At 42.8% G+C, this 17,801-nt stretch overlaps 2 protein-coding genes and 1 long non-coding RNA gene across 6 annotated transcripts in view; 2 read left to right on the plus strand and 1 right to left on the minus strand.

Annotated features, from left to right (window-relative positions):
* mpdz (multiple PDZ domain crumbs cell polarity complex component) overlaps positions 1–13,018 on the minus strand; it is a 21,737-nt gene extending 8,719 nt beyond the window's left edge. Inside the window, exons 1-23 of one of the 3 annotated variants that reach the window (XM_085935876.1) lie at positions 12,906–13,018; positions 10,686–10,772; positions 9,110–9,276; positions 7,792–7,911; positions 7,565–7,704; positions 7,247–7,397; positions 7,050–7,172; positions 6,481–6,672; positions 6,272–6,410; positions 6,085–6,173; positions 5,315–5,525; positions 4,993–5,055; positions 4,788–4,870; positions 4,383–4,529; positions 4,139–4,309; positions 3,225–3,392; positions 2,951–3,160; positions 2,157–2,315; positions 1,936–2,070; positions 1,382–1,606; positions 1,219–1,315; positions 946–1,144; positions 188–229 (exon numbers count right to left, since the gene is read on the minus strand). In XM_085935876.1, the coding sequence (XP_085792002.1) occupies positions 188–229; positions 946–1,144; positions 1,219–1,315; positions 1,382–1,606; positions 1,936–2,070; positions 2,157–2,315; positions 2,951–3,160; positions 3,225–3,392; positions 4,139–4,309; positions 4,383–4,529; positions 4,788–4,870; positions 4,993–5,055; positions 5,315–5,525; positions 6,085–6,173; positions 6,272–6,410; positions 6,481–6,672; positions 7,050–7,172; positions 7,247–7,397; positions 7,565–7,704; positions 7,792–7,911; positions 9,110–9,276; positions 10,686–10,701 (3,047 nt within the window). In that variant the 5' untranslated portion in view covers positions 10,702–10,772; positions 12,906–13,018. Of the gene's footprint in view, positions 1–187; positions 230–945; positions 1,145–1,218; positions 1,316–1,381; positions 1,607–1,935; positions 2,071–2,156; positions 2,316–2,950; positions 3,161–3,224; positions 3,393–4,138; positions 4,310–4,382; positions 4,530–4,787; positions 4,871–4,992; positions 5,089–5,314; positions 5,526–6,084; positions 6,174–6,271; positions 6,411–6,480; positions 6,673–7,049; positions 7,173–7,246; positions 7,398–7,564; positions 7,705–7,791; positions 7,912–9,109; positions 9,277–10,685; positions 10,773–12,905 lie in introns of all 3 variants that reach the window. The other 2 variants (XM_085935861.1, XM_085935868.1) reach the window with 2 other exon arrangements.
* On the plus strand, positions 907–2,245 carry LOC147060198 (uncharacterized). Its single transcript, XR_015068699.1, has 3 exons — positions 907–1,594; positions 1,920–2,025; positions 2,148–2,245. It is a non-coding gene; the product is annotated as an uncharacterized LOC147060198 (long non-coding RNA).
* Positions 13,019–14,806: 1,788 nt separating the features above from the next.
* Positions 14,807–17,801, plus strand: part of LOC147060199 (adhesion G protein-coupled receptor L3) — an 89,895-nt gene continuing 86,900 nt past the window's right edge. For both annotated transcript variants that reach the window (XM_085905510.1, XM_085905511.1), the window contains exon 1: positions 14,807–15,098. The gene's annotated coding sequence lies outside the window, so the exon portion shown is untranslated. The remainder of the gene's footprint in view (positions 15,099–17,801) is intronic.

The raw sequence follows: 17,801 nt of genomic DNA on the forward strand, positions 1-17,801 counted from the left end.
CTGGTCACAACAGATGTCACAAACATGCTGGGATTAGAAAGGTGGTTGCCTATTTAGTGATGTGAAGAAGTCGTTAGTGATGAAAGCATGCAAGACGAACAAAGAGATGGACAAACGGAGGAGGAGAGAAAAAAAAAAAAAAAGAGCAAAACTGCCGAGATGATGCCGGCCGGTTAGTCATACTCACACATAAAATGGGCATAGATCATCCTCTGGTGAGCAAGCAGATCTAGAACGTGAAGAGTTGGCGTTTATGCACCGAACAGAACTGTGCCTTTGTTTAGTTGGCCAAGCATGCGTCAACCTTCCTTTTTGTTTTAAGGCTGAACCAAAAATATTCATGCTGAAAAAAAGCCACCCAACTTTAGAATAACTTGAAAAAAATTATGTAATGGGGGACTATAATATAACTTTTTTCCCAGAACATATCTACTTGTGACTGTTCGGGGGGGTTGCAATTTTTTTTCAACATTAATATAGATGCTGTGCAGATAAAATGCATTTAATATGTTATGGTTTATTTAAAATGTATTGCATATAATAGTAAAATAAAAACTATACCAAATGAAATGGTTTGAAAAAAAATATATAGGGCGATTACTACTGAATATTTTTAGAATCAATTAATCTATTAAATATTCCTTGAATTATTCATTGAATAATCAGATATAATTCTATTTGTGTTAGTGTATTAAAAAACATTTCCCCCAATTGCTGTTTATGAATAAATAGTTTTTGTTTATTTTAAGATTGAATGTAAAAGTAAAATAAAATGTTGAAAATCAAAAGTAAAATACACCTAAACTGCATTTAATAAATATACTGTACTCGAGTTAAAAACAAAAAATAAATTTGATTTATATGACCTCTGTATATGACTGAATTTGACCTATTATGTGCAGTCTTGAACAGGTTCCCTAGATTTTGCCTCGTCAATGATCTTACCCCATGTCCGGTCCGATCAGAGAGTGCCTGCGAAGCATGGCCCGCGCCTGAACGTTGCTCAGCTTGGCGGTGGGTTCCCCGTTAATGGCCAGGATGAGGTCGCCCACTCCCAGGCGGCCGTCCCGACTGATAGATCCGCCGCGGATCACGCTCCGGATCAGCATCCCCAAGCCGTCTTTCATGGCGCTCACCGTCATCCCTGTGAGAGCAGGTTTGGGCTCTGTGAGATGGACTCTTTGCGGACTTGAACAACTTGAATTTCGTAACACAAACCAAGGTTGGAGTTGCCCTTGACAACCGTGATGGTCCGTTCGAAACTGCTACCCGGGATTGCCGCTTGGTTGCCGACGTCTGGTCTCGTGTGGACCTCCTTGAAAACCACAACAAGGCTCCTCATCTGTGACACAAGAGTTCAGAACATTCCTTCTAAAGTTACCTTCACGGAGACTTGTTCTTCCATCAAAGTGCCGGTGGGCTCTTCGACGTAACACGGAATCAATTCCGCCGGTTCAGGCTGGATTTCGGGTGTGAGCTGGAGGTCATTAAATGGGCTGTGGGACTCCAAGGCTTCTGGTGTTTCCTCAACGGTGGCTAGGTCCTCATTAGAACCGCCGAAAGGAGCAGTCATGGGTGCCGATCCGTAGTCGAGGTAACTTGAAGTCTGTGTTGAGTAAGGTTGGGGGAATTTTTTTTTATGGACTTTTTGTAATGCTTGTAAACAATAGGCAGCGGGCTACAAATGCAAAAACAAAAATATTGCTGACTTGAACAGAAAATGACACCAAAAGCTTTTGGGTCGCAAAATCTTGTTTGGAGTTGCATAGTTAAAAGGTCAGCAGCATTTCTGAAACCGCCTCCCATTTTTTTTTGGAAACAGTCAAAACAATGACAGGCTTTAAAGCAAACTTGCTGAGCAAATATGTTTTGGTTGAAACGTGACCCAAAGTGACCTTTTTTTTCCCTCATCTTTACAGGTGTGTAGCGGCTCACCTCAGGTGTGGACGCGCGCAGGAAATCTAGGTCCGAGCTACTTCCGTGAAGCGCAATCATCGACGCCTGGAACGTTTCCTCTTCGCCGTAGTAAGCTCGCTCCAACGCCTTTTGGTCCACTTCGCTGGTGTCCACCTAGCATGACACAAATGATATTCAACCCCTATATTAAAAATCTTTTTTTTTTTTGGTCTCCTCTGTTGCTTGTTAAGCTAACTAACCAATGCCGGCTCTGTTCGGAAAAGAACCCCGCCAGGCAGTTCATCTTCATCTCCGTCTTGGAGTAAACTACGGCTGAAGTCAAACGAATGCAGGGTGGACAGCGGTGTGACTTCCTGCCCACCATAAAGCTGCGGTGAGTAGGAATCACCACTTATCCCCTAAGAAAAGTGGAGAGATTCTTTCAGTGTCTCCAAGTGTTTGGAGGATTATGATTGTCAGGCTTAATTTTAAGAGGCACCGCCGCCAAACGTGAGTTCCCGCATCCTGCGGGAGAACTGCCATAGAGGCCGGTAATCCGCGTGACCTCGACGCTAGTAAGCCGAAAGCAATACAAGCGAAAATGAAACCCGGGAGCTGCGATAAACAGCCGCTGGCACCCTCACACCTGCTTTTGACCTTGTCATTGGAGTTTTAGGGTTTGAGGCGACTTTCAAATGTCATTAGTCTAGTTGCAAAACCAGCCTAAATGAAAATTGCCTTTCAATCTAAATGGGCGGACCAATTCAAATCTTAAATTCTTGTAAGTAATCATGGCCGACTTGGAATTGCCTGTGTACATTTATCACATTATTTTTATTACATTATAATATGTGATATATTATATAATATATCACATATGTAATATTATATAATATTTAACATAATATATAATATAAAACAATATATAAAACATAACATATACACACACATCATAATATTATATACTTATCTATAAAACATTTAATTTAATATTTTCAAATATAAATTGACTACAAACTATGACGAGACATCAAGTATGATTCCAAATACTTACGGGAAGAGGTTTGGCCACCCCGATCTGCACCGTGCCCAGCTCGGCTCCCTTGAGCGCTTGGACGGCATCTTCCAGGCTGGCGCTCTCCAGGTTGATGTCGTTGACAAACATCAGTCGGTCCCCCGGCAGCAGCCGTCCGTCCTGCTCGGCCACGCCGTTAGGAACCAGCGAGCGGATCACGATTACCGTCTTGGCCTGGTCTAGTGGGTCCTGCGGTAGAGCCGGAATCATTGACGTACCCGTAAACTCAAAAGATAGTTTCGAATCCTCTTACTTGGTAGTCGAGTATGCTGAATCCCAGTCCCCCTGCTCCTTTCTCCAGCTCAATATTCTGGATCTCCAGCTCCCACATGGCCAAAGGAGACCCCGTCGCTTCTGGAGTCAGGTCATTTGCTGCTTCCGTTGATTCCACCACTTCCACGCTACTCAGGTCGATTTGTTTCTGCGAGAATGGAAAACATAGCCCCTAACTCGATTGTTTAGGATACTCCGGCTTTCATGACGTGATATTATAAGAAGCCAGGCGCTGGCTTTGACGTGTCCTATTTCCAGCTAGCATTGTCAACGACTGCCGTTAAAGTGTGTAACTGGAGTCGTGCTGGCCTTTTTTTGTGAAACCTTAATCCATCACGCTTGGCAGTATGGAGAACCAATGGAGCGACTGACAGCTCAGGCTAACCTAATCACATGTGGAGAGGCCGCACTGTCAAGGAAGACAAGGACACTCGAGCAGCGGCTGACATCCTTTAATATGACACGGCCTTTGCACCTAGCGCCATTCAAAAAAAACACACGTCATCATTTGAAATGATGATGATGAATTGCCTCCAATGGCGGCGCTAGAGGGGGGGCTGTGAGGGCATCCTATCACACACTGAAATATGCTTAGACCGCCCAGATTTTTCCAGGATTTTTTTTTTTTTATACAAAATTTCCAGTTATGCCCTGAAGGGAATGACGCTTTATCAACGTTTTCTTAAGATTGTTGGGCGTTTGTAAAAAAAAACAAAAATTGTTTTGTATTGTGGATCCCCCTAAGAACCTCCCAAAAGGAAAAGAATCTCCATAAAAAAAATGTTTTAACATTTTGAACCATTAGGGCCACCGTACACAAAAGAACATCTGTTTCTGTGCTTTTGCGCATTTCCTGCCATAGTGGTCAAAACATGGTAATAGAAAATCAAGTACCTGAAATTCCGATCTGGTAGATGACACTTGACCTTGTGGTTCCAAAGTGTCATTGTCGGGCTGCTGGTGGGGGGCGGGTCTGCAGCACGTCATGTACACGCCGAGGGGCAGCTCCTTCAAGATCCGAACCACCTCCTTGTGGGTCTCACCGATCAGAGATATGCCGTTGACCTGAAACGCAACGGGATCGATATTAAACTGGGAACCCGTTGTCGCGGCATGAAACGCTCAGGGGCCTCCCTACCTCAACGAGTTCATCCCCACTGAATAGTTTGCCGCAGCGACCGACGGGCCCTTCGGGTAGCACGGAGCGGATGTAGTGATGGCCGCTATTGGCTTCCAGACTGATCCCCAAACCGCTGTTCTCGCTGAATTTCTCCACTTCAGCCACCTGCCAAACCATTCTCATTATAGTCATTTTTTTTCCAAATAAAATGAAAAATAATATTCAGCTTGAAAAAAAAAAAAAAAGACTTGAGCCACCTGCCCAAGGCATTCTCATTCTAGTAAATTTTCCAAATAAAACAAAATGAATATTCAGCTTAAAAAAAAAAAAAGAAACTTGAGCCTCCTGCCCAAGCCAAAATTAGTCATTTTTTCAAAATAAAACAAAAAGAATATTCAACTTATAATAATAAAAAAAACTTACGACAACTTCATTATTTGCCCCCAGAATCTCTTGCCACTTTTTCACCAGTTCCTCTTCCTGGAAGGGTATCGGAGTCGTCGCCCCTTTAGCGAGTAAAGAGTTAACGATGCCATCCAATCTCAAACAACAGACACCATTTGAGTGTTTGGAATTTGCGTTGCTAAGACGTTTGATGCCCCTCCCCCCCTCACCCGCGGCCTCCTACCATGTTTATCTTGCGTCAGCGTGACGGCAGGTCCTTCATTCATTGTCTGCGTCTGCTTTTCGTCTGAGGGGCACAATTGACGAAGGGAGATGGGATCTTAAAAGAAACAATGCGTGATGGTTGCGCTTCAAAGTGATGTCTTAACGGAACTGCTGTGTAACAACCAGTCTTGTGTGATGACTTTATATTAGTGTTTTACAAGCCTTTGAGAATCAATTGACAATCACTGAACTGTGAAGGTCTTAGAAAATGTAGTTTAGATTAAAAGAAGGCAAAGATGGTGGAAATTCTTTTTCGATTGGCATACACGGCCTGAGTTTACCTTGGTCTGCTTCCGTCTGTCCCTCCAGATCCAGCTCGTTCAGGTCCGCAGCGGACGAGGGCAGGATGGTGACGACGGGGGCCACGGCGGGCGGGATCTCGTCGGGGCGGAAGCCTCGGCGAATTAGCTTGAGGTGGACGGCCTGGCCCGTGTGTCTAAGAACTTCCACGGCCTGTTGGTTGGTGTATCCCTGGATGTCCACGCCGTCCACCTACACAGGCAGCGAGCCAGACAAAAACATTGTGAGTGGTCGATTCTGTTAGCTACAAAACTGTGATGAAAACATCCCAAATTGCTAATTCACTTAAGTACCAAGTAAAACAGGGAGACGTTCTGAACTAGAAAAAAAAAAAAGAAAAAGGAACACAAATGAAGAAGTTACATCCAGCCGGGGGCTCATTTTTAATGTATAGTCATTAAGAACGGGATGGATCATTGTGTTTAATCTTTTATATCCCCAGGAAAAATGTGCCATTAATTGTTAATTCCTCAAAATTATGCAAATCCACAGACCGAATGGATTAATTGCCCCCTGTTGATAGCTCACAAAACATTTCCCCGCACAGCCCATATTGTTAATAATATTAATGATATTAATTTGCGTTGACAAGAGGAAGGGCGCCTCCATACTCGAGCCCTTTTATTATTATTTTCATCGCATTTATTAAAAAAAATACAAATAAAATAATGATACCACGCCTACGTTGCGGGCCCCCAAAAGGCGGATAATTATTTCAGAAAAATAACAATAAAGATTTCAGCGTACTTACGGCCACTATCTGGTCCCCCACGTGGATACGACCGTCTTGATCCACAGCGCTGTCTTTTGTTATGCTCTTGACAAAAATACCAGAAGGTTCTGAGGAAATGAAAGACAAAAAAGTTTGACCCCTCCCACATGCTTTCAATATATTTCAACCGGCTAAAATGATGAATGCAATTTTTGATTCTGCTTACCTGAATTTTTATCTGCGACATAACCGGCAATTGTGATGCCAAGTCCTTGTGTGTTCTTGATGAGGCTCACATCAAACATGCCTTCTTCTTCTTCGTCTTCTTCTTCTTCTTCCTCCTCCTCCTCCTCCTTCTCCTCAACCTGTGAAAGAGTTGGAAAGTTTTAGCATGGGGGCCCGTACGACGACGCACGCTTTCGGAGGGAACCCGACCTCTGTCGTCGGGAGGGGCGCCGGAGTGGACGCCGAGACGGAGGGATTCTCGTCCACGTGGCCCCGAGTGATGACCAGCTTCACACGGTTGCCGCACTGGCGTAGCACCTGCGCTACCTGCTCGCTGCCCATTCCGTACAGGTCGGTGTCACCGATTCGTAGGATGTGGTCGCCGCTTCGCAGGCGGCCGTCCTTGACGACCAAAAGAGTGTAGAAGCCGAATTAGGGAATTACCGTACATCAGGGATGGACAAAAGTTTTTTAAGATAAGGTGTTAAAAAAAAAAAAGTTAAAAAGCATTTATATGTAGAATTGTTAATTTTTATATTGTAATTTTTTTATCATTAGAAAATAAGAAATAAATCATTTTTAATAAATAAAAATGCACTCATAATTTGATTCTAATTAATAAATTGAAATTATTTAATAAAATATCAATAAATCAGATGTAGCAATATTTGTCTATTTAAATATATTTTTTTTAAAAATTCAACTGTTTTAGAAAATGCAATTTACACAACTCTTTTTCAATTGTGAATGCAGATAATGTTTGATTCAAATGCAATCACCTGGTCGGCGATGCCTCCAGGAAGAATGGTTTTCACGATAACGCCAGTTGTCTTCCCTCCGACGATACCAAAACCCAGGCCAGTGCCATCGTTGACCAGTTCGATAGTCTCCACATGCTGCCACTAAATCATTACAGATTATTTAAAATATATATATATTAACACAAAGCTTGTTTGTTAATTTGCCGGACACTTGCCAGCTGAGGTATGGGCCCCCGGGCCACGATGAGTTGCACCCTCTCGGACGCCCTCTGTAGGATGCCGATGGCCTGTTGGTGGGTTACAGTCTGGTCCAGGGTCTGGCCGTTGATGGCCAAAATCTGGTCGGCTTCCTTCAACTTGCCATCGCTGCAGTTTGGATAAATGAAGCTCACGCATTATTCTCGTTGGACAAAACCGCTAGGCCACATTGTTTTGGAATCCAAAATGGCTGCCAAAATGGTTAACTTTCTAAGCATGGGTCCTCGAGACTATTTTTTTTTTTTTGGTGTGAAGATTTGAGTCCATTCACATACCTGTGAGCCACACTTCCCGCTTGGATCTCTTGAACGAATATACCGAGCTCCCCTCGGTTCTCGCTCTTCAGACCCACCACGCTGAATCCCAGACCCCCCGACGCTGGCTTCTGCAAGTCCACGTGTGCCACGTAGCGTCCCTGCGTCGTACACGTGTCCACGTTTAGCATCACTATCAAAACGTAACGAAGCGTATGTAAAACCGAATCAAAAATCGCTGCTTCTACCTGCGCCATAGTCTGAATAATCTGATCCAATTGATCACATGCGGGTTTGCCATCTCTCGTTTCCGAAGGCGCCGCATGGCTACCGTTGTGTTGCGCTTCTGTGACGCCATCACCACCCCCCTGTGAGGAACACACACACAGACACACACATAGACATAAATCTCAAGCAAACAACGTAATAACGTTGTTGTCTGGATGCTTGGCGAGCGCTACGATCATCCAGTCCAATATCCCGGATTCTGAAACTCGTTATCTGCCGTGATTAGCCGCATCAAAAGCCGCCTAATCCTTCAGAAGATATCAGCTGCTTCCCCCCACCGTGGCTCTAAGGCTCCAAATATAATATTTCTATTATCATCGCGGGCCATCTGGATGCCTCAATGCGCTTGTTTTTAATTACTGCTGTGACAGATGAACTGAACGAACGCGGCATAGTACGTAAAATGTTTATTTCCTCACCAAAGGGGGAGTTGTGTTTATGACCCAAATGAATAGCGTAGACAAATAAACAAGTTTTACAAACTAATGTTTGTTCAGCCCTTGGTCAGAAGTGGCCATTGCTCAGACTATTCCCTCCTTAGGACTGATGGAAGGCCGTGAGCTAGAAAAACACAACACACAATTGCTCATAAAATGTCACATAAAATCTATAAATGTAGTTTTCCCCCTTTCTGGCAGGAAAATGGTTGCCCACCCCTCTTTAAGGTCATTTGTGTGTCATGTAGATGACTAGCAGAGTGTCGCACGCTCCTCGAAAAGGAGGCCTGGCTGACGTTAGCGTAGCATGCTGCTAACGTGCATGCGCTTTGTTGGCCGGGCTAACTAAGAGGATTAAAGTTCCAGTCTGGTTCTTGCGCATTTAACCAATTGTTTCCACCCCACTTCACACACAACCGGCGGCCTCTTTTTTGTTGTTGTCGTTGCCGTAGTTACGCGGGTTGACCCAGGTCCGACGGACTGTTTTCCGAGTGTTACGTTGAAGGAATCTAAACAGCGCGGCACGTTGCTCATCTCATATCAGGAGCTGGCCCGCCTTCTTTTCTCCCACTACATTGCTGGCATATTTTCATTCGGCTTCCCGCGGCCCCCTTAAGAACTCTATCCTGGCTTACGTTTGGCTCTCAGTCGCGAGGTGTTGTGACTTGTGCAAGCATTCGCTACTCAGGTCAACAATTGTGCAAGGGCGATACAATGTTCTGCCGTCCGATACAATTTATCTATGGAGCAGGGGTGTGTAGAGAGGTGGCTGAAGGGGCAACTACCCCCCCCAAGATATAAATTGCCCCTCTAAGTCTCGGATCCCGAACATATCGGTCACCTGGTCTTTGAGCTGCTGCACGGACTTCTGCAAGGCCAGAATCTGGTGGAAGAGGGGGCTCTGGAGAACTGATTTGAGCAGGCTGAGCTTCTCCTCAGTGGGCACCTCTCCTCGCTCTTTCAACTTGGCCTGGAGTCGCTCCACCGCCTGCAAGGCACGCTGCGTGTCTGAGAGCCGTACGTCACATATTTTGGTGACGGGCCGAGAGAGAAAGAGGAAAGAGCACGGGCGTACCGCGTTTATTTATTTGGGACGTGAATAGTTGAGACAAAGCAACATTTCCCGTTTCAATAATGACATTAGAAAATTTAACAGTGCGTGTTAAGCAAGGATTAATCGATGACTCATCGATTACACTGGACAGCGGTGATTTTGGTGCCAACACAGTTTCAACAATTAGCAATCTTTATCACAGAGAGCCTTCTATTTGCAAATGAACTTAATCTAATCAAATTAAGCAACGATTAAGAAAATTCTTGGCAAAAACTGGTGATTTCAAAGAACAAAATACTCTTCATGATTAAAGTACATTTTGTAAACTGTCAAAGCACATCAATCAATTCATTGTAAAAAATATTTGATTCAAAGAAACTAATTCAGTTTTTGTTCTCAGCGGCGTAAAAATGACCCAAAAACAATTTAAATATATTTGGCAATCGCTTCTTGTTTATATAGAATTGTCCAAATCCTTTGAACTTCAGCTTCTTAACAATAAATGCATTCAGATGTCTTTAATCATCTATGAAACCACATCTATATTTTTGGCGAGGATTATTTTGATCCTAACTTTTCTTAAACAACATTTTAATCGGTTTTTTTTTTTGTTTTTTTTTAAAGACCAAACCGGTAAACTGTCAATTTCCTGCACTTCCTCATTTTGAAACTTCCTGTTCTTAAATATAAGGACGAATTAAAAGAAAAATTCAGTTTTTAATTTAACTCTTCCATTAATTGACAAAAAAATCTTCATATTTATTTAATTAATTATCCGAATAAGTGTTAGTTGCAGCCCTACTTGTAAGACATATTTTTCTAACCTCACCCGGAGTCCCTGTTCAGTCTTTTGACCGGGTTATGTGATTTTCTTTTCAGCAGAAATAAAAACAAAGTTTCTAATGTTTTTGCAGCCCTTTGGCAAAATGAGGAGGAAATGAAACAAATCTTGCGTGCGCTTGCCAGAGCTGGCAAAACGAAAGCCCCCTCAGTCAGAACGCTCCACTGTCATGTGGACAAAAATGAAGCAATTTCCAGTGCTTGCCCACTGTGACTATCACCTCGAGGGGAATGCGCCGGTGTCGAAAGTGAGGATTTGTTGTTTGAACAAAGGCTACCGACAGCACCCCGGCGTCAGCACGTTTTCCCTCTCTGGTACCTACACAGGTAATCTTATTCGAAACACATTAATTGGCCGCGCTCGAGCGGGCAGACAAAGGCTTGGACGAAAGATTGCATTGTGTTCACGCCAAAGTTAACATTTGATAGATGGAAGTCAACGCTTAACGCTTAGTATCATCATTTGGGGAGCAATGACTCCGTAGAGTGCATTAGGCTTCCATTAAGAACACCATCGACTCACCCATTGTTTCAATCATTTTTACAGCTCCGGCCGGGCGGGATTTCTGCCCATTAAATGCAATTTCACACTCGATCTGCTCGTCAAGGCCTGGAAAGCAAAACGGAATGTTAGCAACAATGGGAAGAGGTCGGCCGAGGGCGCGACGTACACGTCGGTAGGAGTAGCGATGTCCTAATGAAGGTTCAAATTTGCTTCATGAACCAGTTGATGTAATCTTTCACTCCCAAAGATGGCACACTTTGTGCAATATTGACTAGCCATTTCTTAAACCCCTTTATTCAAAACAACCGCCATCTACAGGAGTCAAAAATACAATCACTGGTTCACGAAGCAAATTTGAAGCTTCATTTTCTTAACACAGCGGCAGTATTCGTTAGGTCAGTGGCTGAAAGAGTCATTGATATTCTGTTCCTGTTTACGAAATAGACACAAACATTGGACACTGTCTGGAGACCCTGTTCATGTTTTCTCCTTAGACAGTCATCCCATCTCTGTTTTATAGTATTATACTTTGCACAATCACAGCAGCGACCTCAGACTTAAGTAGTGCCCAATTATTATTAATATCCAACAGGCAGCACTCACTTTGCTTCATGTACAGTATTTACCGTAGAGCGCTGATGGTCCCAGTCAATAGTCTTGAATGGCGTCATTTGCAGCAAGTATTACAATCAAGAATATTTACAGTAAATATACATTAACATCCTTGCGAGTATGTCGACGGCGCAGCGATTGGATGCGGCAGAGTTGAGTTTTGTGACGATGCCTCCTTGTTCATTTGCTCCTATATGAATTGTTACTTTTAATTGTATTATTCATTGTAATTCAATATTGTAAACATTATTTGCTGTTTCTATGGTTAATACGTTGATCACATTTAATATGGTGGATGCATTGGTATATTGTTTTGAATGAGCTGTCTGCAGCAGAAATTAGAAGGTAAAGTGAAAAAAATGTGATCTTCATTTTAGCTGTCCAAAGGTTTTGTACTTTTTATTGGGACTTTTTTTTTTTTTTATAGGTTTCGACCCTACTGTAATATGTCCCTCCTGCAATTATCATAAAAGATTAAGAGGAGTGCCCCAATATTTTTTTCAATAAGGCTGTGATTGGCTAATGTAGCTTAGACTGGACATCAATCACCAGTTTTGTTTTTTTAGTTTTAATGTCTTATTGATGTATGACTAAAGATGTGTAACAAAATTAGCTAATAATACAGTGATCCCTCGCTACTTCGCGTTTCGTTTATCGCGGCTTCACTACATCGCGGATTTTTTTTTCCAAATGAAAAAACTATTTAAAAGTCAAAATAAAACTAAATTGAGGAAAAATGTGGTTAGGGCAATGTAATATTGCTCCACATGTTCGTTTACATTCCTTTAGAAGTCAGTTTTCGCGTGTTAGCACGATCGCGAATTAGCATCTTTCCACCCAGTACTTCTTGTTAGTGACCGTACTTCGCGGACTTCACTTATCGCGGGTGGTTTTTAGAACCAATTATCCGCCATAAACGAGGGATTACTGTATGATCAAATTAAATGATTGATAGATAGAATATAAGTGGGGTGGGCACAAGCATCTTTGGGGGGGGGGGGGGGGGGGAATGACCCCCACGACCCACCCAGGAGAACGGGGCTGAATCAGTATAATATTCCACATTTATTTACGTTTGCGTGATTTTTGATGATGACGTGAAACAAACAGTTAAGACATAAGATATGAGCGTGACAACCTAACAATCATCCATAGAGAACGGTTTACTCATTAGCTCGTTTAAGGCACTGCTGGACTGAAGTCCGAAACACGACGTTAAGTTGTTTTCTTCTTGTTTTCCCAATAAACAATGACGGATGCGTACTTGGCCGTGTGCCAACGTGTACGACAATTGGCGTTTGCTCGCCTCGAATGTTGCATAGTAAGCGAGGACAATCCGCTTTTCTCGACTCCTCCTTCTTCTCCACCTCCCCCGGGCCAGAGTCTCATCCGATCCGTGGCGAGAAAAGCAACAGGCTACCGAGCAACAAAACTCGGGACCAACTTTGACTGCATTACCAATACAAAGTCAAGAAAGCGAAGAAAAAAAAGATTGGCACAGTCCGAGTAAACGCGCACTTGAAACTCATTCGTCATGTTGGCGGATCAACTCTCGCGGCGTCACCAGAGCGAAAGCCGTCATCAGAAATGTGTATTTTGTAGATAAACCACCAAATATCTACTTACATGAAGCTGCTCTTCCCCAGCGGATGGTATGCAATGCGAGTTCGTGTTGTCCCGCGGCTAACGGCGCACTGACCCGGTCTTAATAAACAAAGGGGGCGTAGCGTAACCCGATCCTGCCGCGGCCGCTGCACTCGGAGAAAAGCGCACCACCAGGGGCGGAGGGCTGAGTTTCTAGGGTTAAGGCCCCCCCTGGTGGCGGCCTTTGCTCTCTGCAAAGCCTGTCGTGGTGCGCTTTGATTTACGAGTTGACTCGACCGCGCTCGTGACTCAAAGCACTATCAATCCGTTTTAGTATGACACAAGAGGAAATGTACTATTCAAATATAATGCTTTATTATTAAATGTCAATCTTCACCACCCCCCAATATTGACATTTTACCCAATCTTTTTTTGTTGGTTTTGTCAGTGATCAATGTGTTTGTTTTTTTCTCCTATTTTTGCATTTTTATCATTGTTGAGATTTTTTTAGATTCTTTTGTAAGGTGGCTTTATCTGTTCAACATACTTTATACGTGGTAAAAACATGGGCTGGTGCAATTTCAAGTGTGCCTATGAAACGATTCTTGTCATGATGTAGAGAATAACGAGGCTTGCTCTATCGCTATTAAAATCCCTCAATATCACCCAAGCCGCTAACTAAATGTCACCGCCTGTCAACTTTGAAGGCAATTTGCTACACCTCTGATAATGGCTTACTTAGTATCATCGATACTACCAAAATGACATTCGTCTTTTGCACGTGAATGACTTATTCCGCACGCTATCCTCCTCGGGAGAACGACTAGCAGTTAAGTGCATGAAGTCATATGATGCAATAAAGACGTGCCCCCGAGGTTTGCGAGCTCAATATGTCTACGGCGATGATTGAATTAAAGTGGCGACGCCGGCGTGGTTGTCCGCCTGGTCGTTTGATTCATCGCCAGCGAATCAGTCAATATTCACAAAAGGCTGACATGCAATAAAAGCCCTGTGACGGCATTAGATCACTATCACTAACACTAGAAATCTCATTTGTCCCAATGCTGCAAGGCCTCGACACCAACATGTAGTGTCATTGGCAATTACACAGGGACATTTACTGGCACATACATTTTTTTTTAAAAATGCGTACAAATCAATGTTGTTTTTCTGAGTAAGAATCACAGTAAGTGTCTCAAACTTTTCTTTTTAAAGTTGTATCTGGCTCCAGTACATCTGCAACTCTAGTGAGGATAAGCGGTTCAGAAAACGGGTGGATGGAAATAATCAAACCGTAAAATATCGCAGACTTCTGGTAGAAATCAATGTCACAACTTGGTAAATCACATATTTTTTGCAAATCTACGTATATTAATGGCCAGTCCACCCATGTGGGTGTTGAGTGATGACAATATCTTGCTTTCTTTGAAAATTCAATCTTAAAGTTATATGCTCTTTTGGGGGTCTCTTGAAAAGCAATGATTTTCCAGATCTGTATAAAAATATACATATATCGATAGTGTTGGTATCTTGGAAAGCATCCCGGTGTTGAGGTGGATGCTGCTGGTTCGTGACGGTATGGGCGTCTTTCATTCCATTTTGGTGTTGGGTGGGCGCGGTGATGTAACGTCCAGTGTGGGCAGGCACGACTTGCACGATTGTGTGGCGCAAAAATAATATATGATAATATATATATATATATAAAATAATTTATTTATTTATTTATTATTATATTATATTATATTATATTATATATATATTTTTTTTTCGCGTCCTTGCATTGTCACGTGAAGAACACGAACAATGCAGACGGTGCAATTGAGCAGTGCAGAGAGGCCGCGGATGGCGCGTGTGTCATGTTTGCTGCTAGGTGGCGCCCTCGCATATGGCCAGAGCGGCAATCCACAACCACTGTGTGCGCGTTTCTTCCCTCCCACATTCACTTCTCTCGCTCTCGCTCTCTCTCTTTCTCTCTCAGTCTATCCTGGGTACGACTCGGCCGGTGCACACAATGTGCTTCGTTCTGTAAGACGCACGGTTTGTGGACAAAATAAAAGAAATAAAAATTAAATCCGGATATCCTTTTTTTCCCCCCCCGATTGTAATTAGTATTTTATGAGGCACGTGGAATGTAAGGCGCGTGGATGCGACGCACCCCCCCCCCACCGGAGCTGGATATCGACCTCGTTTTTGGATTCCCATTCGGAGCTCGCCGCTTGCAATCGGGAGGACGCGGTGAGTGTGCCAGCGACGCGTTGCCCTTCTTCCTCTAATTGCCATTAAGGTGGGCCGCCGGTGCGTTCACTGTTAGTCCGAAATGTGCAAATTTGATGATCGGTGAGGATTCATTGGTGTTCCATCACTACGGAGGCTTTACGGGAGGAAAGTGAGGAGCATCTGTTAACATCTGATAATCTGCATAAAGTGCAAGTTGCTTGTCAAGCGCTCAGTTAAAAGGCAAAACCTTTGACTTCATCTGTATAGGAAGAGAAGTCTGATAATGAAGTCAAATGTTTACAGTAGGACATCTTTGATTAAAAAAATGAGGTGAAATAGTGGGAATGCGCATCTTTTGTATATTAACACAATTTGGGCCTGATGTTGTCATATTTCTTTCAACATATCAAATCCTTGATGGGAACTCATTGATCAAGACAATTAGAAATGTGCTTTATGTATTAAGGTGAAGAACTGAATGTATTTCTGGTGCCCTGCCGGTGCAAAAAAAATGGACAACATTTGATAAGTGGCAAAGTGAACCTGTCTCCTTGAGGAGACAACACGCGTATCCATTTTGTCAACATTTCTTTCAAACACTTCAGTGGCTCCCCAGTGACAGTTCAGCAGGACTAATACGGGTAAATAGTTTTTTTGTTATATCTCTGATAGCAAAGAAAAATGTTCTTTTGGGTCTCATATGATGAGGTCCACAGCTTGTGGTCCGAAGGCTCTCCTGAAATTGGTTTGTTGTGTTTATTTGCAGTAGCTCAATAGATATTTTCAGAGTTGTTCAATGCTGCCAAAGCAAAGGTTCTAGTGATTTTGTCCAATCGCTACCAAATTTGAACCACATCTACTAATGTACGGCAAATATTTGAGTTGTCGTTGTAGCATGCGGGCAGAGTACAGCGGAGAAGTTTGATGATGAAACAAAAAAAAACTCTAAATAGTTTGATATGAAAAATTCAGACCCCTAAGTTGGTTTCACCAATTAACATCAAAATCAGTAGACCCACCCAAAAAAAAATCTCAATAAGCCACGCCCTGATACACCAAGGAACGCTGGCTTTGTTTAGCCAATTTGGCTTGTAGAATCGAACAAAAATTAATCATCCCCACTTCCAGTTTGATTTGACGAGATGAAATTTGGTAGGCGTGTATCGCAAGACCCACAAAAAAGCCTCAAGAAGCCATAAATGTAAAGATAGACGGTCTGAGATTGAAGAGGCCATTTTGAATCTATTACGCTGTCTAGAATTTAGCAATAAAAATTCCCCCAAAATCGATTTGATTTGAAAAAATGCAAGGCATTTCTATTGGGAGTTGACCCCCCCCCCAAAAAAAAACAAAATTCAATAATATATACCCCTCAAAACAAACCTTTGAAGCAGCCCAGTTCTGAAAAGGTAAATCTGGGTATTTCCAGGGGTCTTTCAAAAACAAACGTACAGATTTTGTGGTATCTCAATCACGAGTAGAGCGACAAAAAAAAGTTTAAAGTCCAAAAATGACACGAGGTTTGAAGCAACCTGTTTTGGGTTACTGGTTTTCTAAACTCATCTCCGAGAAGATCTGATCGGCCCATCTTGACCTCAATTGACTTTCGGAGGCGTTACTAGATTCGACGCATCAAAGCTCCAAGGACGATTTCAAATTTGGCGCGAGGGCAACACATGACGTAGTAGTCGTCTGCAATTTCTGGGCGTGTTTAAAAAAAAAATGTGTCCAATCCAATAAATCAGCTCCAAAAAGTCAGTTCATACATCTGCCCTGAGGCGTTTCATCGTGCACCCCCGCGCACCAACTCAATTCTTCTGTCTGTCAGTCCCCCCAACTTTCACCCTCCCATGATAGGCGTCTTCTTATGAGTCATCCTTTTCAGCCCAAAATAAGTAGCATTAGAGTATTTGCTCCCATCTCTTAAATTTTTCATTTTGAGGACGTTTTCCTTTCAGTATACCAAATAAATCTCCAAGCATGTTTGGCCTCCCTAAAAAGCTTTCCAAGGAGCTTGGAATTCCAGCAAACAAGTGGGTCACCATGGCAACCAGTGCAGTAAGCCTCTTTCCTGCAGGGAATGTGCAACATCCCAACGAGACCATTGGCCTGTTTAGCTCAGCCCAATCTGGAAACGTCAGTCTGTAAAAAAAAAAAAGTAAATATAGCCTTGAAATTATCATTCGAATACAAATTTCCCTTTGGCTTCTGGCATTGCTTTTGAAAAATCCTTTCTATTTATATCTAATCATTGGCAGCGCTGAGTGAGATACCAGACAGGTTTCAAAAGTCTGTCAGAGTGACGAGTTTGATCGCTCCTTTTACATTGTTTTTATTTATGGCTATGACGATACCGAATGTTGCATTTGGGATGTTTGATCGAAGCTTATCAAAAGGTGTTGGAAATTCAAATTATATATATATTTAAAAAAAATTACATCTGGAATTGTACAAATCCATCTAATTGAACTCATTCCGGCGACGTTTTTATGACAGCATCATTTCTGCATTGTTTGAGTTCCCTGCATTTCACTAAGCGACGTCGCGGCTATTAAGCGAGATGGAAACTGGCGGGAATGTTTTTTTTTTTCTTTTTTTTTCTTTTTCGGCACACAATAGCGTGTGCATGGGCTGCTTCTACACAGTATGAGAAGTATGAGAGATATTGAAGGACCTCTTGACTTGCTCAACGTTTAGTATGCTGTCGAATGAAACTGCCGG

Source organism: Syngnathus leptorhynchus, chromosome 2, assembly GCF_054491065.1.
Source record: "Syngnathus leptorhynchus isolate UIUO chromosome 2, UIUO_Slep, whole genome shotgun sequence".
Taxonomy (NCBI): Eukaryota; Metazoa; Chordata; class Actinopteri; order Syngnathiformes; family Syngnathidae; genus Syngnathus; species Syngnathus leptorhynchus.